Below are 26,586 nucleotides of genomic sequence, written 5' to 3'. Positions count from 1 at the left end.
TATTGGCATTACCAAAATCGCCCTCATCTGCATTTTAGGTCAATACACTGACCATCATCGTATCTCAAATATACATGTAGTACACATTTTAGATAAGGTTTGTGGAGGATGTATGATTTCCTCTAGAAATCATCGAGTATGATTAAAGTTGGAGGAATATTGACCGAAAAGAAAATTAATTCTTATCAAGATCAATTTGAAATCAAGAGTTCTAGTTAAACGGATGTTAATATAGTTCTCAGGTGAGTAGTTTTACACACGTTCAATTATTCACTTCTATACGATTTTGTGAATGAAGTGAATTTTAATTTACATCTTTTGAGTGCATCTAGAGTAAAATCCGAAATCATTCAATGATTCGCAATTTCTTACACAAACAATTGGTTAAATTTCATATACATGTTTGTATTCTAGCGGTTAGATAGAAATATTTATGTTCAACTTGGTAATTTATATAGTTGAAATGCTTATATTCTTAAAATGAATAGCTGCCCTTACCATGGAAATTTGTAAAGATAATATTTACAGGTGAACATAAAGACAGGCGCACAAAATGGATCATATTTGTTTACACCAGCGTGGATATCATTTGTGAATGTAAATAAAAAGACATATATCTCAATTTAGTTTTATAATTGACTTGTCGACTGAAATGTTTTTAATGTTTTATTTTCATGTTTTGCTATGTTTTATCTCTAATCGTTATCACGTTATGTTCTAATACAACATTGCAATATCATGAAATATTTGGGAAATCAGGGTATTAAAATCTTTGAACATTGATTGAAAATTAAGCAAAAAACTTACGTGTACTCTCCAGTTCGTAACACATACTGCCACATTTGACAATAACGATCGTATGTCAAAAATGTGCTTTAATTATCGAATTCAGTTCAAAATCGATATTATATTAAAACTTTACAAAGATTTCTACGTAATGTGTTAAATAATAATCTCAATGATTTTTTTATCTTTATCGAGGTTTCCCTAAATATAGTAGAAACAGGATGTAGCAAAAACAAAATACGTAGGGGTAGAACTAACATTTAGTTTCATAGTGCTTAAATACGTTTGATGAGACAAAGTTAACCTTTGAAATATCTAATGCATAGACCTGACATTTATACCCACATGTTGATGCGAGGATCACTTTTTTCTGTTTTATTTATGTGCTAAATAGGTACGTTTATCAAAATATTACACATTCATATCTCGTGAACATGTTATTTATTCACAATACTATTCGCGTAACGCTATATTAGAGTGAAGAATGTTAATGCAAAATAAATCATACAATAAGCATATAAGAATTATACCAATTATGAAGTTTTGATATACATCAAAGCTTAATTATTTCTCGATGTAGGTATCAACTGATAGTTCAATCACTATGCGAGTCTTGCAAAAGAGGAGGCATGGACAACAGTACAGTTGCATGGTGTACTGAATGCTCGGAGCCATTATGTATGGCTTGTGCAGACGCACATAAACGTAACAAGTTTACTCTTCATCACGAGGTAAACTTTTCAACTACAGGCTACGAGGTATGTGGGAATAAAGGCCACGATGCAGATCATAAATATAAATCTCGACAACCGTCATCATCGTACAACGAAATGGCATGTGAATGTACGGATGTGAAAAAGACAGTAAGTGAATTGGTAGAGTCGATTGAACAAAACTACCAAAACCTCACAGTTCAAGAAAATGAAGTCTTTGATGCGATAGCAGAAGTCAAGAGAGAAATTGAATCCAGAGTGTTGCTGCTGGAATCTGAGCTAAAGAAAGATCTATCATCTGAAATAGACAAATGCAAAAAGGCATACAGCACCCAGAAAAAAGAACTTCTAATTATTCAAAAATCTTTGGAAGATTTTGTTCACCATCTTGCATCTGTAGAAAACTACGATTTTGCGAATAATAAATTTGGACTCGGAGAAAGTATGATCAAGGAGTTGTCAACCATCAAAAAGAAAGTACAGGCAACTGGGGCCACATTGCACCGCTTTGATATCAAATTAACAAATACAAAAATCATTCGTATTCAGAAACTAGGATCAATTGCCGTTAAAACTACAGAAAGTGTTTGCAATCATAATGAAGGTCAAGAAAAAAAACAAGGCCAACAAACTGATTGCAACGAAGGAAGAAATGTCCCAAGACAGCACATCAAATCACAGTGCTCAGGTGAGAAATTATAAAAAGGTTAATATGAAAAGTTAGTATAAACATACATTACTTGCAACCTTAGGCGTTAATATATTAGTGATCAGTCAGCGGTCATCGATCAGTCACCAATCAGTCAGAATTATAGCAAAAACATCTGACTGATCGGACGGATCAGACGGATCGGACGGATTGACCTTTCTGACGAATTAAACTCTACTACGTCACATGTTCAACTCATACAAATTACGGAATCTTAGCTTTGTTTTATTATTATTTAATTAAAATTGCGACCCAGAAAAATACGAGTCGTTCAAGTACAGAAGCTCGACATTCAACAAAGTTTTAAGAATCAAAAGACAACACATATGCAGATACAACTAAATTTAAATATTATTAAAGAATTGTGATTATCGTTTATATTTATGTTATTTTTTCAACCCAAAAGAGTGCTTAAACAGTGTTTATCTCGACTGTTAAAAAGAATTTCCAAATATACTTGGAAAAATGAAATCAAATAATCCTTTATTGGAATTTCGCTGTATTATGTCAATAAAATAATGAAATATGCAAGTTGGAGACTCGAAAATAATGCAAACAAAATATGAAGTTAATTTTCCCTCAAAATTCATTTTATTTTTTGGGAAACAACCCAACAAAAAAAATAATATCCAATAATGGTTATTGTGTAATTAAATCTTAATAAAATGGAAAAAAATGCACTCTTATTGAACACAAAAAAGAGTTTGAATATCATAATCCTTATATTATTCAAATTTTATAAACAGTAAATTATCTAAAGGCAAATAAAATAACTGGTTACTAACAAATGTGCAAAAAGAAATAGAAATATTGGTATTTTTAAACAATAAAATATATGAAAAAAAGAAATAATTGCATTCTTATTCAACACAAACAAAAGTTTAATATTTTTATCCTTGTGTTATTCTTATCTTATACAACATTATTTTTCTTAACACATTTATAACGGCTGGTTGCAAATGGCGTTGCATTATTTCTGATATAAAAGAAGAAAAATTTGTATTTGAAAGCAATGCGTACAATATTTTAGTATCTTTTCCCTAAAATTCAGCTTATCTTATGAAAAACAACCAATCCTTAGATGTACAAAAAGTACTAAAATCAAATGGCGGTTCAGAATTTCTATTAAAATAAAGAAACTCTTTTATTCTTATTCAGCACAAAGAAAAGTTTAATATTTTTATCCTTATATTATCAAAGTTTAATAATAAAAAAATATCTTGAGGCCTTTGAAATACCTTATTACAAATAACATTGCATTATTTTGATAAACAGAAGAAATATAAGTAATTTAAATCTATTCGAACACCATTTATTGTATTTCCTCTGATATTGATTTAATTTTGTGAAAAACAACCCATTATGAGGAACTAAAAAGTACAAAAATCCAATGGCGGTCAATAAGTTCCATTAAAGGAAAGAAAAGATTGCATTCTTTTTTAACAAAAACAAATGTTTATGCATATTTATCCTTTAATTATTCACATTTATAAAAAGATTTTATTCAGAGGCAAATAAAATAACTGATTCCTAACAACTGTTCATTAATTTTTTTATAAAATGAAGAAATATTGGTATTTTTAAACAATAAAACCTATGAAATAAAGAAATAATTGCATTCGTATTCAACACACACAAAAGTTTAAGTATCTTTATCCTTATATTATTTATATCTTATACAAAAATACTTTTCTAAACACATTTATAATGGCTGGTTGCAAATGACGTTGAATTATTTTTGATATAAAAGAAGAAAAAAAATTGCATTTTAAAGCAATGCTAACATTTTACTATCTTGTCCCTGAAATTCAGCATATTTTATGAAAAACAACCAATCCTGATGTACAAAAAGTACTAAAATCAAATGGCGGTTCATAATTTCTATTGAAATAAATAAATTCTTTCATTCCTATTAAACACAAACAAAAGTTTAAGTATGTTTATCCTTATATTATCAAAATTTGATAAAAAAAAAAATTGAGGCCTTTGAAATAACTTATCAAAAATAACATTGCATTATTTTATATAAAAAGAAGAAATATAAGTAATTTTAATCAATACGAACAACATTTATTGTCTTCCTACTGATATTGATTTAATTTTTTGAAAACAACCCATTATGATGAACAAAAAGTTCAATAATCCAAAAGCGGTTAATAAGTTCCATTGTTTTTGATATTACTAATTACAAATAACATTGCATTATTTTTTATTAAAAGAAGAAATATTGGTAATTGTCAACAATGCGAACAACATTCTGCTGTCTTTCCTCTAATATTCATTTAATTTTGTGAAAAACAACACATTATGACGAACAAAAAGTACAAAATTCCAACTGCAGTCAAGAAATTCCATTAAAATAAAGAAAAGATTGCATTCTTATTAACATTAACTTTTTGCATATGTATCCTTAAATTATTCATGTTTCATAAAAAAAATTTATTCAGAGGCATTTAAAATAACTGATAGCCAACAACAGTGCATTATTTTTGATAAAATGAAGTAAAATTGGCATATTTTAAACAATGAGAACACAATTTTACTATCTTTTCTCTGATAAATATTTTTATTTGTAAAAAACAACCCATCCTAATGTACGAAAGATACTTAATTCCAATGGCGGTTCATGATTTTCATCAAAATAAACAAAATAAATGCATTCCTATTCAACAAAAACAAAGCTTATGTAACTTTATCCTTATATTATTCTCATCTTATTCAAAATGACTTATATCAAGGCATTATAATGTCTGATTGCAAATGACGTTGCATTATTTCTGAGAAAAAAGAAAAAACATTTGTTTTTTTAAGCAATGCGAACAATATTTTAGTATATTTTCCCTGAAACACAGCATATTTTATGAAAAACAACCAATCCTGATGTACAAATGTACTAAAATCAAATAGTGGATAAGAAGTTTGCAGATAACATTGCATTATTTTAGATAAAAAGATGAAATATTGGCATATCAAAATAATAAGGCACACAATTTTAATAGCTATACTCTGATATTTATCATTATTTGTACAAAAAACAACCGATCCTGATGTAAAAAAAGTAATGAATTCGAATAGTGGTCCATGATGTCATTGAAATAAAGAAATAATTACACTCTGAATCAACCCAAACAGGTGTAATACCACCAAATCATAGTACGTTACATCCGGTTGCATACGAAAATAGGTCGAAAAAAAATATTCCCTTGAATTTGACAGTTGTAGGTAAATAGTCCTACATTTCATTGCAGTAAAGCATTTCTGGGTCATAGACATATATCTTGGGTATTTAAAAGCACCATTATGTTTTTTATTTGGGGTTTCTACAGAATAGTTTGGAAACTTGAGGTTACATGGTTTCTAAAGCTTTTACACAGGTTAATAAAAGGGGAAAATTTGATTGTTTAACTTCCAGTGATGGTTATTTTCTTATATGCAATGAAATGTTATGTGAAATTTTATCTATAGTACTGAACAGGATAAAACGTTACTCATGCCAAGTATTTTTTTATTTGAAACAAAGATAAATTCTGCACAATATTTTGAAAAGTGCAAATTTAACAGAAACTAATAGGGGAAAATCAATGGTGGTATTATGGGAAGCTGTACATGCACCTTTGACATTGTGAGTACTCTCATGTGTTAAAAATTTCTTGCTATTTAAGTGAAATATTACAAAAAAATAAATATTCTGAGTGGATTGAGTCTCCAAAACACATTTTATGAGAAAATTTCCTTGAAATAGCCCTCTATCATTAATATTAGTTCACAGAACAAGCCATACTTAGTGTTTTGGGAGCTTTTTCTCCTTAATTCTTATATTCTGCTATAATAGAAAATTTTTCGTAAGAAATATTTTAATAAATATATAGTTATAAGTAGATGAAATTATTTTTAAAGCAGTAACAACAAATTATTCACTAGAAGAGAAGCTTTTTATGCCCCTCTCTGGAACGCGGCGTAAATTTAAGTTTTACGTAAGGACTTATTGAAACCTACTTGGAGACTGTAGACTTATATGTTGATAGTTCATTCAGCTTGAATACTTCAATTACTCATTTATTATAACAATTCTATCAAATGATAACATTTTATCTATTTCAAGTGATCCATTTGTGAACATGACATTAATCTGCACTTATGTAATTTATTTGGCAAATAAATAAAAGAACCAATAATGCAAGTAATGCATAAAAGGCGTGAAAAGTATTTTATATATTTTTTTAATGTGTTATTGTGACCAAATTTTCTAGTAAAGGTGTCTTCGTAGAGGTTCGCGTTTATCGCATATAATTACGTTGGAGTTCGTTTTACATAAAAAATTAATTATATACGTGTCCGTCCGACCAGTGAAAATATAATTAATTAACTGATCGATCGCTGACCGTTGTCATGGTAACTCTCACATAGCTTATTTGACATATCTGACGGATTCTGTGGGTCATCGATCACCGATCGATCATTCGTCGATCAGTCAACCATCCGTCACCGATCAATCACCGATCAGTCAAGTTCCCGTCAAACAGTATCGCCTCAGGTTGCAAGTACTGTAATACATGGTTATGCTCGGTTCAACATTATGTTGAATTGTACGTTTTTGTGAGATTAATTGGTAGGCTTTTATTATCCAATTATGGGTTGTTTGCCTGTAAGAGAGCTTTCATTGAAGACCGTACTGTGACCTATAATGGTTTACGTTTATAAATTTTGACTTGGATGGAGAGTTGTCTCATTGGCACTCATACCACATCTTCTTATATCTACTGTTAGAATATTTAAGTCAGTCCGGTTGTATGTTTATTATATGATGTATGTCTACACAATTTTAAAAGCTTGAACTCAGTCATTTTCACACTAACCTATTGTGCTTGAAAAGTGCACTTTCCAAACAACTGCCATATTAGTGGGAGGTTTAATTAGATATAGATCCAGGTTTTATTCACCATTTTCTTCGGAAAATGCCTGTACCAAACCAAACAATAAAAGTTTTTTTTTCCATTAATTCCTTTGGTTGACACAGTCTAACGTTTGACTTTGCCAGTTCTTATGAATTGTCCACTTTATTGATTTGCCTTGGAGTTCTTTAAGTTTGTTAAACTTTTATCTGCAGATTTTACCTCCATATCTGTGTTCACAAGTGCATACTTGTATATAAAGTTAAAAATTAGTATTGCTATTTGTTAAACAAAAAAACGAAAGCATATCAGCGGTTGTTTTAACCAAATGACAATAACTAAAAACATCTATTACTTATAGAATATCTTTTTTTTTTCAGATCCCAAAACTACATGTGCAGAACCTAAAATAGCAAATTCTGCCGGTATGTATAAAATACACAAACATAACACGTACTACCAATATGATCAATATTATGAACCATAGTGAGTGATTGCATTATCCCAAATAAGACTATTGTTAAAACAAGGTTTAACCCACTATTTCCACGAAACAAGCCTGTACCATGCCAGGTATATGTCGGTTGTTTTCCATTCATACAGTCAATTGAAAATAACTCTTCTTAAATTTTGGGCTTCCAAAGAACAGTTCTTGAATTATCTTCATCAGGAACACTCTAACACAAGCATTTAAAAGCAAACAATAATAAGATCTAAAAACTTGAAGAGCTGCAAAAGTCTACCTAAAGGCTAGAAATATTCAGCCACATTCATCTCTCGTTAAATTGGCCTGAGTGACATTTAACCCTAGTTTCCTATTAATTTCATCATTTATCAACAGATAAATTCAGAAAAGTAAATAATAGATTCTGACTACTGAGTAGATGATAGCCTTAGAGACTAATAGTCTACCAGCAGTGGTATCGACCAAGTGATAGTAAATTTAAATAATGCTAAAATATTTCTTGTGTGCGAAACACGTTTCTTGATTTCGTATGACATTTTGACTGAGTGTAAATTGGCATAGAATAAAAAGTTAACCTTATAGACACACCCAGTCTCGCTCCCTTTTAAGCCACGATAATGTAATATTTGTAAACTACTGACGCTTTGATGAATATTCACAAGGAAGAACGTCTTTCGTACTACTGTTATGGCAATTGATTGATTGATTGATTGATTAGTCATGTTAGTGTTAAGCGCTTCTTTCAGAAATATTGTTCTATTTTATGGCGGTTCGTTTTTATTTGTGGAGAAAGCGAGAGGGACCAGAGAGAAACCACAGACAATTGGTAAGAAAACTGATAATCTTAGCCAATTAAAATCGGTGTCAAGCGCAACTGCCAGGTGCAGAATTCTAACTCACAATATCAATTTACATGCGTAGACTACTTAGACAACTCGACGTCCGAAGCCCAGCTGTCATGGCTATGGTTTAAAGAACAAATCTGAGCATAAATATTGTCCGTGTTCAAGTCATTTTCCAAGGATATACTTAACGTTTACGATGGTTATTGAATGGTTAATATCTGGCAATTTATGATTAATACGGGGTATATCTGATGCAAATGATCATTTGCATTCTATGTACTATTTTCAATTAAATGACTTAAAATATGAAAATTGGTTCATGAATTCTGGTCTTGTACATTATGATTAGAGATAGGTGACCTTTTACAATTGGTTTTTTGGCAAAGTTCTTTAGTATCTATGAAAGTTCCGATATTTATACCTTCAAATCATATTACATTGTTTAATAATGTTCCAGTGAGTAATATATTTAAAATATAGCTAACTAATTGTTTGATTAAATCACTTTAGGATGGTTTCCTGATATCAAAAGATCATCTCTTGATCGGGTTGAAGAAGCTGTTTATTCTGGGCGTGTTTGGAAAGGTATGTTTAAAAGACCAAATGTTAATTTGAAACAGCTCACGTTGGAACGAATGTTTAGTCGAATTGAAATAATATATAACATCTAAAATCATCGTACGGTAAATTAAAGTCATTACATGGATTCATTATTATTCATTGAATGCCAATTTTCGTTAATTTTGTGCAAAAAAAGGTGAACCAAATTTCCGATTGGTTTGTAAATAGAATTACAAAACAAAACATGAAATTAAGTATCCAAGAAACTGCAAATTTTCTTCAGTTCACGAACATTGGTACCCACGAACATTAATGAATCCACAATATTCTGATATAGGAACCTAAAGAAATCGGGTATGATTACCATGATGATAATTATTTACCTAATCTTATCAAGACTGTTTTTATAATTGAGGTACGATCATATTCATATCATGTTATGTCCTATCACTAAGACTGCAATAAGCGAAGGATATCAAACTGATATTCAAACGCATAAGTTAAACTTGACTAACTGACAACGTCATGGCTAAAAAAAAAAGGACATACAACAGTACACAAAATAACATAGGAAGCCAAAGACTGAAAAAACACTAACCCCACCAAAACTGGTGCTACTGACGGTTATGCAGATCCTGCTCCAAATATGGCACCCGTCGTGTTGCTAATGTAAGTACAAAGCAGGTGATATGTTGAATTCGGTAGATCACATTCGGGGCAACGGGAAACGATTGTAGCTACGACAATTATAATATAGGTGTCGTCATCTGTGAATCAAATATTCCATAACGATCAACCAACTCGTGATGGCGTCCGTAAAATTTATTACAAAAGAATGATTCCAATTTCACCACTTGGAACTCTTAGTTTAATAGCTTCCTCGTGAGCATCAACCCTCTATCAACATGATCAAGGAAATCATAATAGGAAACACAAAACCTTGAATATTGTATCAACTAAGAGATATATACTCCGTATTAAGGTGCTGCTGGAATGTTGCTTCATGGCCAGAGACCACAATTAATTCCTCTATTAGTTATTTATAACTTTTTGTCTCATTAAAATTTCACCGATTCTTTTTGTCTAATCTTTTGTGTGTGTAATGTATAGTACTAGTCCAAAAATATATACAAAATTCAGAAAGATTGCTCTCCAATATCTTACAAATTTAGCCAATACACATCCATAACCCTATGGACAAGTCACGAGATATTCCGAAAACTGTAAATATTACCTTTTTGCACTTAGCCTAATCACTCTTTCCATATCAAAATCAGTTAAAATACAACATCCAAAAATTTATTTCACCTCTCTTCCTTCATTTCCACCCCATAAAAACTAAGAAATGAATGAGAAAGGACAAGAAAAAAAATAAAGAAAAAATACACTTTAATTAAAGGGAACTATATTCGTGGACAACGACAAATTGTGGTCTTGGGCCTATTTGACCCTTATTCTTCAACAAAATGCCCCAAAAAATATCATGCATTAAGGTTATTCTATATCAAACCAGCATACCAAATTTCAAATCAATCCGACAAGTTTAATGGCAGTCCGAATAGTTATAATAACATTACCCTCATGTTAATAATTCTAGGAATTTTCTGGCATGAAACTTTTAAAACATGTAACTACTAGGAAAAGTTAAAGTTTCATAACTTTCTTGTTAAACATGATATCTTAAAAAAGTAAAATGTCTATAGTAGCTAAATGGTTAAATATTTAGAATCTGAAAGATAACATCAAAGGAAAAAATGTACATCAAAGCAGATATTGTACACCACTTGATTATAAATATAAGGATGTCCAAAGTTTATTCCAGTAGTCCAAGTTGCGATATTACTGATACAGTTTAACTTTTAAAATGTTCACTTATGGTATTACCCCACATTCCAAAGGCAAGAAAAGGTCAAAGAAAGACAACTCTCCAAGAAATCCTAGTTGGTTCCAAGCTGGCACAAATGTTATAAGTGGAGGCCTGACGTCGATACAGATGCCTGATTTCAGCTAGTGCAAGTACTTCCTATGTGCGGCAAACTTTACAATCTCCTGACTGCATAGAGGCTACTGGTCACATCTGTACTCTCCGACCACAAGCTAATGCTGACCTGGAAAAAGAAGAAAATGAAGCATTACATTCTGGTATGAGGTGGATAGACAGTCAACTGACACTCAGCTTGTACAACACTACTTATAATAAACACCAAGTGGACTCACCATCCTGTCCTAAGTTTAATGTTGACTATGATGAACAGAAAAAGTGGGGAACTTGCTGGCAGTATACCCTGAAATGCATAACCTGTGGTTTTATTGGAGACAGAATAAAGATGTACAAAGAAATAGCTAATGGCAAACCAGGAGCCAACCCAGGACTACCTAATGTAGCCCATGCATCTGCTTTGAAGGACTGCCCAATTGGAAATACAACAGTGCAGCAACTACTTGCAGGAATGGACACACCACCACCCTGAAGAAGCAGTATGCAACGCACACCCAGCAGAGTAGCAGCTGAAATGGTCAACCTGAACAAAACAGACATGGCACAGAAACTGGAACTAGTAAAAGAAGTGAACAGGAGGCGAGGTGTCCCAGAAAATGAAATTAACATAACTGTGGATGCTCGTTACAACAGCAACACAATAGTTAGTAAAAAAGAATCCTGGTCAGAATCCGACTCAAGTTTTTGCACTGGGAATAGAAAAAATGACAGATAGAAAGTTTATTGTAGATGCTGTTGTACAGAATAAGGTGTGTTGGAAAGGGGCTTGGCTTAGAGGGAAAGGCTTTCCAACAGAATGTCCTGGCCATGAAGAATGTACAGCAAATTTATACAGAGCTGCTGCCCTGTCAGAGTACGAGCTGAAAATAGAGATTGGAAACCAGCTAGGACTTCAAAAATGTCTGGTACGGTATGTGAGCACAGATGGAGATAGACGTTCAGCTAAAGGTATTGAAGACGCCCTTACAGCGCTCGAACCAATGTGGAAAGTAGAAAGACTGGCAGATCATGTACGTTTGGGACAGTCTCAATTCAGGGTCTCTTTGCGAGCTCAATACAGTCTGGGAATGTTCCATTGAAAAACAAAAGAGGAAAATAAACAACTGAGGACGGTGTTTAGCAAAGATATAAAGTGCAGATGTTCCATGATAGTAAAGAAACTGATGGAGAAATATGACAAAAACATTAATGAAATAAGCAAAGACTTTACAAAAGTGCTCGATGCAACTCTTCGCTGCTATGATGGTGACTGCACCCAGTGTCATGAATATTCCATTGACTGCAAAGGTGATGCTGCACTTAACTTGTGGAGTCGTTCATCTTACTTGTCCACATACCAGATCACTACCCTGCAAATGGATAAAACAGGCAAATTTTTACTTCAAGAAATCCTGAAAATTAAATTAACTACAGCAGCTATTGAAAGTATGAAACTTTATGACAATACCAACAAAAATGAAGGAGTTCATAGAGCACTGAGTGTTAATTTTTCCAAAAATGTAATGTACTCCAAAAATATGGAAGGACGACTTGCTTCAGGAGTACATAGAAATAACAACATGCCGTGAAATCGAGGCAACTTAAATGTACGAATCTAGGAGTAGACCTTTCAGAACGAAGTAAACTTCACAACAAGAAAATGGACACTGACTTTAAATACAACCAAGATTACATACTAAGACCAACAGTTCAAGCAAGGAGATTAAAGCAGAATGCAGAAAAGCTTGCAGAGCACAAGACATGGAGAGAAATGAACAAAAAGCATGACTATTACTGCAAACGTCAACTAGATCCACAGCCTGCCTTACAGTTCCAGGACCATGAAAGCTACTGCAAACCAAAGTTTCCAAGACCAGCTACTGACTGAGATGACAGATCAACCAGCAAACAAAATCATAAAAGGTCCTTTTCAGGACCACACAAATATTAAAAGAAGAATCTGAAGTTGTTGATTTGGCTTTCAAATTTTTTTTCTTTTTTTCTCCCATTCATTCTGATAAAAATATATTTTAGCCTGCCCCAGAAACAAAATATAAATAAAATATAAATAAAAAAGTACCCGATAATTATTTTACCCAAATTATTGTTATCCATTTTCAACTCCACCCTGTAGGGAGGGAGGGGATCTGGGTGGCCCAAGCAGGAACCGGTTGAAACGCATGACTGTCGGCTGTTGTTGAAACTATGAGGTTCCAACGACAGATGTTCGATAGTAATGCATTTCGAATTGTGGCACAGGTGCGAAACATCATCAGTTTTATCAATTAAAATATTCTGATGATGCACCATGTAGGCAAGTCTGTGCACATGCATTTGTCTCCACCCTCTGGCATCTGGAAATTTACAATTAATAACTCCATATTTGCCATTAGGTGTACATAAACCTGTCAAAATGTGACACTGCCCATTTAGCCAGGTGCAGAACTATCTATTATTTTTTTTATTATATTTGTAAGACAATAGAGTAGTAATATATTCTAAAATGTAAAAAGGGTCTAACATTATTGACAGAAAGGGCTGAAACTGGGGGTCAAAGGGCTTACAGTACATCAAAATGGCCAAAAATGGCCAAAAATGCCTTATAAAATTGAGAATGGAAATGGGGAATGTGTCAAAGAGACAACAACCCGACCATAGAGCAGACAACAGCCGAAGGCCACCAATGGGTCTTCAATGCAGCGAGAAACTCCCGCACCCGGAGGCGTCCTTCAGCTGGCCCCTAAACAAATATGTATACTAGTTCAGTGTTAATGGACGTCATACTAAACTCCAAATTAACTAAAATTCAAAAATTAAAACTGCATATTATAACAGGTTTAAAGATTTATAATGAAAAAAATACAATAAACCATTACTATTTATCATTTGAAGTGACTTTCTGCCAATAAAGTTGGTCCTTTCTTTATTTTCAAGATTTTGGGTATCAGCCTCTCAGGCAACAGACCACAATCAATTCCTCTATTAGTTCTTTATAACTTTTTGTCTCATTTAAAACATTGCACCGATTCTTTTTGTCTAGTCTTTTGTGTGTGTAATGTATAGTACTAGTCCAAAAACATATCCAAAATTCAGAACGATTGCTCCCCAATATCTTACAAATTTAGCCAATAAACATCCATACCCCTATGGACAAGTCAAGAGATGTTCCGAAATCTGTAAATATTACCTTTTTGCTCTTAGCCTAATCACTCTTTCCATATCAAAATCAGTTAAAATAAAACATTCAAAAATTTATTTCACCTCTCTTCCTTCATTTCCACCCAATAAAACTAAGAAATGAATGAGAAAGGCAAAGAAAAAAAAATAAAGAAAAAATACACTTTAATTAAAGGGAACTATATTCGTGGACAACGAAAAGTAGGGTCATTAATTGTGGTCTTGGGCCACATAGAAATGAACAGTTCATGATTAGGAAGTTGAAATTATCTCTTTTGTCGTACAGTTTTGTTTTCAACCGACCCTCATTGTCACTTTATAGATGTACTTTAAGACTTAAGGCATACTTAACTGTATCTGTTGTATCTTTTATTTTAATTTCGATGAGATAGATGCGTTCAACATATTCGAAAAAGTTTGAATTGTTTAGTGAGAGAAAATCATCTATATAGCGGAAAGTGATGGTAAAGGATACTGCAAAATGTACATAGGACAAGTATGGCTGCTTTTTTTTAATATTAGTTTTTATGTTTACACTTATTGTATATGTTTGGCTTGCAAAATTTTCTTCTTCGAGATTATCAAGTGCAGATTGCATTGATTAATCTTCTGTACACAAATAGGATTCCATTTTTTTGAATGAAAAGCTAATTTTCATGAATGTATATATCTACATTAATAGATGTTTTTTGTATCTGAATAACGGCATTTTAAATGATAGAAAGTTTAAGCTCACACGGAAGCTGGTGGGTCAAAAGTCTTTATTGGAAACCATAAACTCATCCATTTTAAAATTTAACGGGCACCGTAAAGACGTGGTTAAACAGAAACTTTGTGTCACAAATGACGGGGATATATTCCATTACCATATCCTTCCCTTCTTTCTAACAATCACCGAACAATACATGTTACCGGTTTATTTTATTTAGAATGTATATGTTGTCAGAAGTGGTGAGGGAATTTGTGTTTTACTCAGAACCGCACGAAAAAAGATCTCTTCATTCATGCTTAGGTTAATTATGTTTTAATTTTTTTATTATTTTGTGATAATGTTACAGTGTGTTATTGCTTGTTAACCTTTTCTTTCTTACGAACCTTTGCATATGGCATGTATTATCGCTAGACATTGAAATTCGGTATGCATAAAAGCATACAATATGCTAAGCTGTCAACACTTACATATATTACCTATTATAAACAAGATTATCATGAGAATTATTTACTTATTGACAACAAGTCCATATCTGGTTTTGGTACTTTACTCAAAAACAATACGTCTTAAAGCCATGGTTTATTTTCCATGCATGTATGGTGACATTGTTTGTGTAATAAAATTTGGATTTATATAAGACTTTTGACTTAAACCTAGGGCATGGTTTTTAATTTTTTGACTTTTGAATTGTAATTGATGACCAAAAGCATTAAATGGCAAACAATTTTCAAGATTTTCATTCATTTAAAAAAATATGTAAACAAGTGTTACGTTCCTATAGTACCATAGTTTAAGAATAGAATAAAAAATTCTTTTGAGCATTGTTCTGTATTTCTATTTTATTTGCGGACTTGACCAACACAGCACGTGTTTTTTAAGAAGATACTCATTTACGAAACTTTCTTTTGTATATTGATCTATGTTGCTTGCTGATTTGAATTTTACAATTGAGCTTTCCTCGCTTCATCTGTTCAGTGTTATGGTTGTTTAATATCGTTAAGTTTAAGACATGTTTGCTGATCTGATGTTCTCTGAGGATCAAAAAGTTTGCATCAAAGTTCAAGATCACGACAAAAACCTTTCAATTGTTGTTTAACTGTATTGCACGTAATTTCATACATTTTATAGCAAATCTCTGGAACCACCAACAGAGTAGTGGCAATCATAGTCTCGGATTTTCTTGCAATGTGTTTGTTGATAGCTGTAAATTAACATACAAAAAATATGATGAAAAAAAAAGTGTTAAAAATTTGAGATATACAATCACCTTTCTTGCCTTTAATTTATAGAATTAATGATAAAAGTTGTGCATTCGTAATTGTGGTTCTCTGTGAATTTCATTTATGTCTTTAAAAGCTCCGCCATCTACGGGCACCTTTGTTGCATATTTCGCTTTTGCTACGCCTTTCTGCTTATATTATAATAACTGCTAGTTTCCAGCTTCATATTGGTAAATCAGTGTAACAACTGGTGAATACGTGCTTACATCAAAAAGCTTGTACTGTCGTGTAATTGTTATAGTGAAACACATGATAGACCTAGAATGTTATCGCATTTTTTCAAACACATGTTATTGTGCATGTTGTGTGCTGCTTGTGTATACAGAAAGGATTGTCCAACCTTAAACATTATTCGTTATTTAAAATCATCAATTGATTCAAACAAAATATTTTCAATCACGTAATCTTATACAGTAAGAATAAAACATGATTCTATAAATGTTATATTCTAAAGCTGTTTATTCATTTATTCTTACTACATGTTCTGACAAAACTGGATTTTCATTATTAATATCACCGATTCAAATCTAAAAACACTTGTAAAACAACATTCTGAACCGGTATAAAAGCAAGATTTTTATTTAACGAAGAGTTAAAATTATAAATTTAAATAATCCTAATATAATCTAAAGAAGAATTAATCATATATAATGAAATAAATATTAAATAACAAATCTGAGCAATAGTTTCTTGGACATTCGAATGTCTAGTAATTAGACCACCAATATTATAAAACGTCAAATCAAAGGATATCTTAAACCTATTTATAGTTATTTTCCCTGAAAATGAAAGATAATTGCTTCTTTACAGTTTACTTATGCATTGCATTATGTGAACTTACCAGTTATTTCACTTACCACTTACTAATTAAACATAAAAGTACAAGGATATTTTCCCCGCAAATGTTAAAATTCATTTGAGCTGCTAAAACAATCTGTCTTCTACAATGTTCTAATTCACAGCAAATTTCCAAGGTTGTACAGTAGCCGTGAAGAAAAACGTTGATAATAATCATTTTTCCTTTCTGAAAGAAGCTCATATATTGAAGGGAGCATCTCACGAGAACGTCATAAAAATGATAGGAGTTAGCACAGAGCAACATCCAGTTTGTCTAGTCATGGAATTTCTTACGAACTACAGCTTAAAGGACATGTTATTAGATGAACATACATCAATGGACACATCTATGAAGAATATGACTGAAATGACATCTAAGGTGAAAGTTTATAATATATTTTTTCTATCCGAAATAAATTATGTCTTGACGTGTTTTGTGCTCTCAATTTTTTTTTTTAGTTTTTACTTTCGTAGAACTGTAGAGATAAGTCATTTAGGACAAAACTTTGGAGCTTTCAGCAAAACGTGCAAGAAACAAGTTCGAAAGTACACTATCACTGCTGGATATCGAACGTGATATATAACAAGAGTGTAAGTGCCTTTTCAAAAAACTGATTAAAATCAAAAATATGTGTATGTTACTAGGGACGATCCTGGATCAGCAGCAATATTGTAGAATTTTAGCCGATAAAATGAATGTGTTTGTAATCATTGTTTTTCTCCTAACTCTCTTTTTTTTTTGTTGTAATACACACACATTTAATAGTATTTCTGAGTTCTGAGGGAAATCACTAGAGTAAGACGTTTGATAAAAAGTCGATCAGATCGCAGTATCGAGTACATGTGTATAATCAGCGAAAGTGGATATGGATGTAAACTACTAAGTAACTCCAGTAAGTATATGCTTATAGTCTATAAAGGTTTAAACATGAAGATTACCGGAATATAACAGTTTTCATGGTAAATGTAAACGAGACTACGTGCAATATTGGATCACCTTTTTTGTGGTTTAAATAACATCTTTTACCACATTCATCAATTCATTCACGATCAAAGAGAAGTATAATAATATAAGAACATAACCGTCGGTTGACATTTTGTTCTTTTCATTCTAGATTGCAAAAGGAATGGATTATTTAGGAACCAGAGAGATCATTCATTCCGATTTGAGAGCAGCCAATGTATTATTTGGATTAAATTGGAACCCGAAGATTTGTGGGTTCAAGTTTGCGCACATGATAAATGACCATACAATAGATCACAAACGAAGACGTAAGTAACATCTAAACGTGATTGAATAAACAAATGGAAAAGTCACAACAACTACCGGCTCATAAATGATGTTAAGAATTTAGATTTTACATGATTTTTCATTACTAACGGAAACAATTTTACTGACGTTCAGATCTTACATACTCATATAGAAGAAACCAATTAAGATACAATTTGGTGATGATTAAAACTGAATGTACTTAAATGCGCGTAACTCCAATATCGGCATGCACACACTGTGCGTGTAAAGTATAGAGCGTTAACGTTTACTATGCTAATATCATTGATTATGTTTATGACAAATTTCGTGAGCGCGTGTTAAGTATAGAGCGTTTACTTTTTTTATAAAATAGAAAATGTGCAAGGAAAAACAACGCGCATTTAAGTTTTGTGTCTACTATCTTTAATTTTTTTTAGAAAAAAAAAACGATGAATATAAACGTCGCATTTACTCGATATGTACATGAATAAACACTGCGGGTTTTTTTCTGTTTGTTAACATGTTAGGCTTGTATTGTGCCTCACTTTCACTGAAAAAAACTGAGGATTTTGCATGAACTTCAAAATTACATATTTCAAGTATTTACGCGTTGACAGGGTATTCTTATCCTGAATTGCATGTATTATACGTAATGATAATTGAATCAGTCAAATGTTGCAATCAGGAATGGAACACCATCGGTAAAATTAAAGATCAGAAGACAATTCTCGTATCTATAAAGTAATGAAGCAGAGCAATACGAAAACGAATTATTTGCTACCTTTACCTGTAATGAAAATCCAATAGTTATGGTTAAAACGCCAGCTTCTTCGACGAATAAAAGAAAGTACCGCCATGAAATAGCCGATACTGCTGAAGTTGGCGTCAAAAACCAATCAATTAATCAATATGTTGGCTGATACATTTAGCAGTCGTACCTATTGAGCCAAAATTGAATATAACGCAATTAAAACACGTAATGTAAATTTTGAATACGATGGATTCGTTTATTTTTGTGGGTACCAATTTTCATGAACAGAGGGTCAATGATATTTTCGTGGATATTTGATATCGTGATACTACAAACAAGCCTATAGAAAACGAGCACATCATTTAATACATAGTTCATCTTTGACTATGAATTGGTAGTTAACGAATAATATTGATTCCACTGCAGTCAAAGATCAAATAAATGCAACAGAAGTATACAACTAACTTTATTTAGCGAAAAAAAATCCGGGTCACAAACCAATACCGAGAGAAACACATCAACAATAAGAGGAAAACAATGGAACAAAAGAAACACTGAACTGCTACAAAAACAAACGCCAACATACATAGAAACGGACTATTTGATAACAACTGCCATATTCCTGACTTGGTACAGGACATTTAAAAAAAAAGTGGGTTCGAAGACTAATAGCAGTCCATGACAAGTTGCTGTAATTTATTGTTAAACTTAATAGAATCAGTAAGCATAGTTGTAAAGGTAAGCTCTTAAGAAATTTGGTAGAAACAAGTATTGAAACGCTAGTCACACACTGTCCAAAAAGAATAGAAAATTGAGTATGCGTCAATTCCTTGCCTTTATTTATATCTGATTTTGTAATGAATCCAGACCTTCCCATACTAGATGATTAAAAACAAGTAGAGGTATCATAACCTTTACCTCAATTTGCAATGGAAAATTCACTAAATTTAAAAAATTGTTTTTTAACTACATGTAGGAACTATTCCTCCGGTTAGATGGTTGGCACAAGAGATAATCGAAGGGGAAAAAGCGACCACCAAATCTGATGTTTGGTCTTTTGGAATACTATTGATGGAAGTGTTTGGACACTGCAAAATACCTTATGAAGGTAAAGTTTCAAGATGTCAGAGTAAATTTATAAAATATATTGTCTTGGTCAAATTTCTTTTTTAGACAACGTTATTGAATTGATAAGGAATTGTTATTCGTCAAGGAGTATTACTTTTCTATATGCTTTGTTAAAGATTTTGATACATGCAATTTCTAATTGTATACATGGTTAAATTACCGTTTCGGGCACCTACGTCGAATCTATAATAAGATTGTCTTTTTACCGTTTTTTTTTGTGTTAAGTATACCATGTAGCCTCACTGAAAAATATACCATTCGCCCAAGTTTACTTTTGAGAAATCTGGCGTTAGATATGAAAAAAGAATAATCAAAGTTGCAAGACTTATATTTGGTGCGCCAATCCTCGTTTCGTCACCCTGTGACTCATCAGTGTCACTCGAAACAAAAACTTTTGAAAGGCCAAATAGAAAATGAAGTTGAAGAGCATTGAAACTTCCTAAAAATGTACAAAATACGATTAAAGCAATCTATGCCAAAGGGTAGAAAAACCACAATATTAGGAGTTATTCAACGTAAAAAGTTTGATATTAAAAACCATTTGCCATATGAGAAACAGATGAGTAAAATGATATCAAAGGTAAAAGAACAAAGATCGATTGCAACATAAATATTTTAATAACGAACTGCCAAAACCATAACAGCAACTTTAAAGCTACTAATAAACAGAACAATATTAAATGTTATAATGTCATATGTATTTGGAAAACCTTCGGACATTGTCGGTCCACAATGCTCTTCAATTTCGTACTTCGTTTGTCGTTTTAACTTTCTTTATTCGAGCATCACTGAAGAAACTTTTGTAGACGAAACGCGCGTCTGGCGTTTACAATTATTAGTCTGCTATGATTGATAGTTTCTTTTTTTATATTGACGAGTAAACTTTAAAAAAAGACTCCAAGAAAGGAATTGAATGAATAAAAATTACACTTGGCAATAGTACAAACAATGCGTACGCCAATTGTCCGACTAAAACTGAATCTCCGCAAGACAGGACACTGCTTACGTATAAATTACTATATCTTATTCAAGCACTTCAAAGTTATACTTGATCTTATAGCTGCCAATATAATTTCAATTTGTACATTGTATGAATGGTGTTTAGTCCTAGATGCATAAACACCAACAGGGAATCTGTTGATATACTACAAGCAGGGCATTCTCTAGAGATAATTGCCAACATACACGATAGACTAATTAGTAGAAGCGAGCGATACCCTGAAAACAGATTGTACTGCACATTGTTTACACTTCAGTAAACTTCTTTTAAACAACTTAGCGTGTCCGATATGCCCGAATAGCATATGTTCCTTCGTGGATTAGTACTTAAGCGTCGCTTTACAACGTAGGCTGCTGAGAAAACAAATTGTCTTTTTGAATAAAACAAAATAATTCAACGATCTATACCCATATCAATGGCAAGATATTTTTTAATGTATTGTTATAATTATAATTTACATTTTTATTTAGTTTAATAAAATCTGAATTTATAGTAAGCTTATATATCAACTACAAATATATTTTAATTATTATTAAAGTTGTTGTTTCAGACTTGAAAGATCCAGAGATATTTAACAGAATAAAGAGGGACTTAAGACATATAAGACCTGATTGCTGTCCGGAAGCTATTTATAATCATGCTATAGATTGCTGGTCAAAAGATCCCAATGCTCGAATAACATTTGAGTACTTATCCCACTTTTTTGGTGACTACGAAATTTGTACGGAACATGGATATGATGAAGTGGATGAACTAGGCGATGACGATTACACGAATCAATGACTAGTCGATTGTAATACAGCTGTTCTGTATAATTATATTCCTGATAAAATGATTAGTTATTTTGACATTTACATTTTTAAACATGAAAACCAGATTATTATATGCTAACGATACAATTATCTAGGACATTATTCTTCCAAAAATGTTCTAGACTGCTTTAAAAGAGAGGCAACATATACCAAAGGAACATTCCAGATGCATAGATGTGATTCTTCTTGTTCTTATAGAGGTCCACTGTATTGTCTATTATAGATTAAGGCTACAGTTGTCAGTTATGATACAATCTTATAAATCGACTAAGACAATTGAAAACCAAGTTCCTTTCCGATTATGACATCTATTCATAGATTGCTTTGTGTTTAAGGTTAGAATTTATACAGATTTTGGCACCTGTCATCAATAAACGCATTAATACCAAACTATTTGTTGAAAATTTCTATTGTAGCATCAAACTAGATATCATGAGTCGTAGTTAATGCGTTTAATATTTACAAACTGTATCAAGTTCATTTACAAAGTTAATGTGTAACACAGCAGTTTTTTTTAAATTTCGGAATATTATGCTACCTTTGATCCTGTTAAAGGTTGTCCCAGTTTAATGTAACAATATAACTCCACGTCCCTTTGCAAATCAACAACACAAACGAATAAAATTATGATTAAGTTCCCTTTTTTTCGTCACTAATATGGATTGTTCACGTATACATGTATTCAAATTAAGCTACACAAGCGCCCCTGATAAATATTCATGCATGATCACAGCCATGTACTGTCATTGAATGTGTAGTCATGCAGTGGATCTTTAACATTCAAATATTTCGTTATCTTCGATGAAAAATGACTCTATATATTCAGATTAAAAAAAAAACAATTGTTCATCGGCTTTTGCATTCAACTTGAAAAAATAAGAGGTGTCCATTTTCAAGTAAAACTAGTTTGAGCCCTTCAAACATTGTTAAAACAGGATAATATTTTATGAAATAATATCATAGATCTGTACATGCTGTAAACTTCTCAATTTTTGAATCGCGCAATTTTGCATGTCTTATAACCTCCCAAAACAAACCTTTTCCATAAAGCACAGATTTCAACTTTTGTTTTTCCATTTTTTTATTGTTTAAGATCCAAATCTCCTATGGGAAATCGATTGTAAAGATTTAAATTGTATATTTAAGTATTATGTGTTTTATATAGATTTTTTTTGTCACCTTAGATTAACCTTAAAAAAGCAACTTTTTCTGTATTTTATAATGAAACAACATGTGTTGTTACATTGTTTTTGTATTGATTTGTTTGCCTCCAGCTTATCAAAAAACGATCTTATCCGTCTCCGTTACAAAGTTTAATATCGTTTAATGTACGCTGACCGAAAGATGCTCACATCATTTGGATATGGTGGATGGTTGTCTCATTTACAATTATACTAAAATTAAAATTGAGAATGTAAATGGAGAATACGTCAGAGAGACAACAAACCGACCAAAGAGTAGATAACATCCTCATAATGTTTAAAATAAACATCGATATATGTATTTATATTATTAGTCAAAGGGAATTTCAAAGTGCTTTAAGGTAGATCATCAGTAAACGTTTCCCGAAATAGAATTTTCTTATACTTTGCCAAAATGAAGATTTTACTATGTTTGTTTCAAAAATATAATAAAAAGTATGGGTCATCGTGCTATTTTTCAAGCTATGAGTCGTTGAAAATTGCCTAAATTTGCTTAGAATGATCATGGAAAAACACATTTTTGTGCATAAAAAGAAATCTATGAGATAGAATTTTGAAATAAATTGTGAGAAGATAGGTTTTATAATATGCTTTAAGAAAGTAAAAAGAAAAAATGGTGTCACCGAACTTGTTTTCTTGCTACAAGTAAAAATTAAATATTTCCCTATCAGTCCAGTATAAATTTTTACTAAAAGAGTTATATCCCCTGAAATGGCTTAGTTGAAAAAATTGATTCTAAAACAGAAGTGTTTGATATTTGTTTAAATATTATGGATAATGCAATTAATTAGCAAGTTTTCTTCCTATAAATAAACAGTCTAACCAATAAAATTGCACATCTGTCTACAAATTTGCAGATATGGGCAAATAATTAGACTGATTGTGTACTGCAACAGTACAATCCAAGATGGCGGTATACTATGAATCTACCTTAAGCGTCGTGGTTGGACTATTTCTTTTATGATTAGTTTGTCTTCGTTTACAGTCATAATGTTCAACTTTTTATACGACACAGCAGTATCATCTTTACTGAAATTTTACTGTTTGTTAATTTGTCTGGTGATAAATTTTGCAGTCATTTTGTCTGTAATTTTAAAGATATCGTCAAATAAATGATATTCCACTATAGACTTCCATTATGGAAGTTGTATTGTTTCTTGTGTAATGAATCGCGGTTCATGGTTAATACTTTAAAAAATTTTAGATATCTCTTTCAAAGAGGATATCAACAATCTTTAATCAAAATTTGTCAATTTTTATAATTACTATAGTTCTATTACTTAATGCATGAACAGTTATAAATTCATTTAAAAGCCACAATTGTAAAAAAAAATCGATTGTAAAGCTTGGTTTTAACTACATATTACACCCGATTTACACCTGGAAACATTTCGATGAATTCTACTGTATGACGTATCACTATATAAGACTATGACGTATCAAGTTAGGAAATACAATGCAAAGTTATTGAACCACTGATGTCTGCCACAGCTACTAACGCTCTAACAGTATGCGACATGTCTTCTTTAATCGGAATTGGCAAAAAAAAAAATAAAAAAAAAATATAAGGCGTCGAAACAAAGCCCATACATTTATCAAAGTTTTTCAATCAAGCTGGTTCTAATATTGACACATCTGTATCAGTGAAAAGTCAGTTCATCGTGGTTCTTCATGACCCCAGAAACAATGTTCATTCAGTACATGATGATCTTAATAAACTGAAATGTTAAGTTGCCACTCTTGTAGGGTGCTTCCTTAGTGAGCCTACCTCCTTCAGAGGCATCATTTAGAAAGCACATTCTGCACAAAATGGTCTGTGAAAAGAATATGATTCAAGCGGAGTAATTTGTAAGATCATTTGTTGGTTGGATATGCTGTACAAGCAGGATAGTTATAAATTGTTTCAAGAAACACGAAACAACATTTATGTAAAGAGGTTATGAATAGCATATAATTTTATCATAAATTGACCAAAAATTTATTCACGGCTGTAAATTAATATACTTTCTAAAAAATAAATAAATGGAACAAAATGAGTCACAGGTTGATCCTTTATCTTGGACTATCAATAAAGTACAATTGACCTTCTAACCTTCTTTTAGTAATGAAAAAAAAATATTGCCTATATCATGAACTGTTTCTTTTTTTTAAATGTATTATCTTTTTTTTTTGTTTTAAGACAGTAAATTCATAATCTAAAAATGAATCTAGAGTTGGAAAAACATGAATAGTCATTAGTTTTGAATAATCTTGTATTATTATATAATAAGTGTAAATATGTTATTTCAGAGGTGAAAATGAAAAATGAAAAATGAAAAATATTAAATATTAAAATAGGCAATCAGGAAAACTCGTACCAAAGACAAGTCGAACCAAAACATTTCGGACCATTTTTTAAGGACAACTCGGACCATATTTAAGACAACTCGGACCACTTTTAAAACAATTCGTGTCAGTCTGAAAACAGGTAAGGCCCATATATGGACGCTTCTAACCATGTTTAAAGACTATTAGTACCACTTTCAAATACAGATGAGACCCATTTAAAGACGATTCTCATCAGGAGAATTACAGGTGATAGATTTAAAAATCCTTATAACACAACAATGTGTTCGTGTTTATGATGTCCGTTTGTCTTTATGAAAATAAGTTGGACTACTTAATTCAAATTGTCTTGAAGTTAAGAATGATATATATTCTCGATAAGTTATATATTATAATATTATTGAACGAAAAAATGACTCAACGTAAATTATATTTTTGAATTCACCACTCTCATATTCTACAATCTAATGACCAAAAATGAATTAAAGTGTAGGTATGACGTGAATACAACACAGACGTCCATACGAATGAAATTATACATTTTACTATATTCACGGCCTTACGATATACCGAGAGGCAAGTAGAGAATAATCATGTCACTACCACAGCTCAGTTTTAGGCATTCCCACTATGTACTGGTTACCTAAACTACACTACACAAAACGAAAAACTCTTGAAACATCGTTTCATCTCGGCCTTTAGTCAGTATTTGTTCAATCCTTTTAACTACTAGTAAATAATTTATCATTAACTTTTGTAATAAAACAAATGAAAATAGTTTAATTGACTAACTTTGGAGTGTAAAATATTCTTTGATGTTTTAGATAAATTACGTGCTTTTTGTTGTACTTTTGATTCGGTTGACACTTTTATCTTTTCCATTCTTTATTCCAAATGTTCACGCAAACTTATCAAACACAAGTGTTCCTATTTGATTACATGGTCGTTTGACAAATCTGGTTGCAAATGTATTTCGTGCAACTCATATGAAGCCTTTTTTCTATAATGAGAAAGGTACACATGTTATTGGCTTTGAACTAGCTATACGTAACTGCGAGTACTATCAGGTATGTACTTAGTGTTTTATGTGTTGTGTGGATGTATAAATAACCTGCCACGACCGGGCTGCGTAATAATTTTCCGATAACAGTTTTATTTCA

General features: G+C 31.7%; 1 protein-coding gene across 5 annotated transcripts in view; it reads left to right on the top strand.

Annotated features, from left to right (window-relative positions):
- The window catches only part of LOC127721854 (proto-oncogene tyrosine-protein kinase Src-like), a 242,116-nt gene that overhangs the window by 5,660 nt on the left and 209,870 nt on the right, over nt 1–26,586 (top strand). The window contains exons 2-8 of one of the 5 annotated variants that reach the window (XM_052228659.1): nt 1,367–2,187; nt 7,481–7,525; nt 8,922–8,996; nt 17,082–17,335; nt 18,072–18,228; nt 19,936–20,067; nt 21,638–23,141. In XM_052228659.1, coding sequence (XP_052084619.1) covers nt 1,367–2,187; nt 7,481–7,525; nt 8,922–8,996; nt 17,082–17,335; nt 18,072–18,228; nt 19,936–20,067; nt 21,638–21,870 — 1,717 coding nt within the window. In that variant the 3' untranslated portion in view covers nt 21,871–23,141. Of the gene's footprint in view, nt 1–1,366; nt 2,188–7,480; nt 7,526–8,921; nt 8,997–17,081; nt 17,336–18,071; nt 18,229–19,935; nt 20,068–21,637; nt 23,142–26,586 lie in introns of those variants that run through there. The other 4 variants (XM_052228660.1, XM_052228664.1, XM_052228662.1 and 1 more) reach the window with 4 other exon arrangements.

This window comes from Mytilus californianus, unplaced genomic scaffold (genome assembly GCF_021869535.1).
Source record: "Mytilus californianus isolate M0D057914Y unplaced genomic scaffold, xbMytCali1.0.p SCAF_12, whole genome shotgun sequence".
In the NCBI taxonomy this organism is placed as follows: domain Eukaryota; kingdom Metazoa; phylum Mollusca; class Bivalvia; order Mytilida; family Mytilidae; genus Mytilus; species Mytilus californianus.
This window is presented reverse-complemented; position numbering and strand designations above follow the sequence as displayed.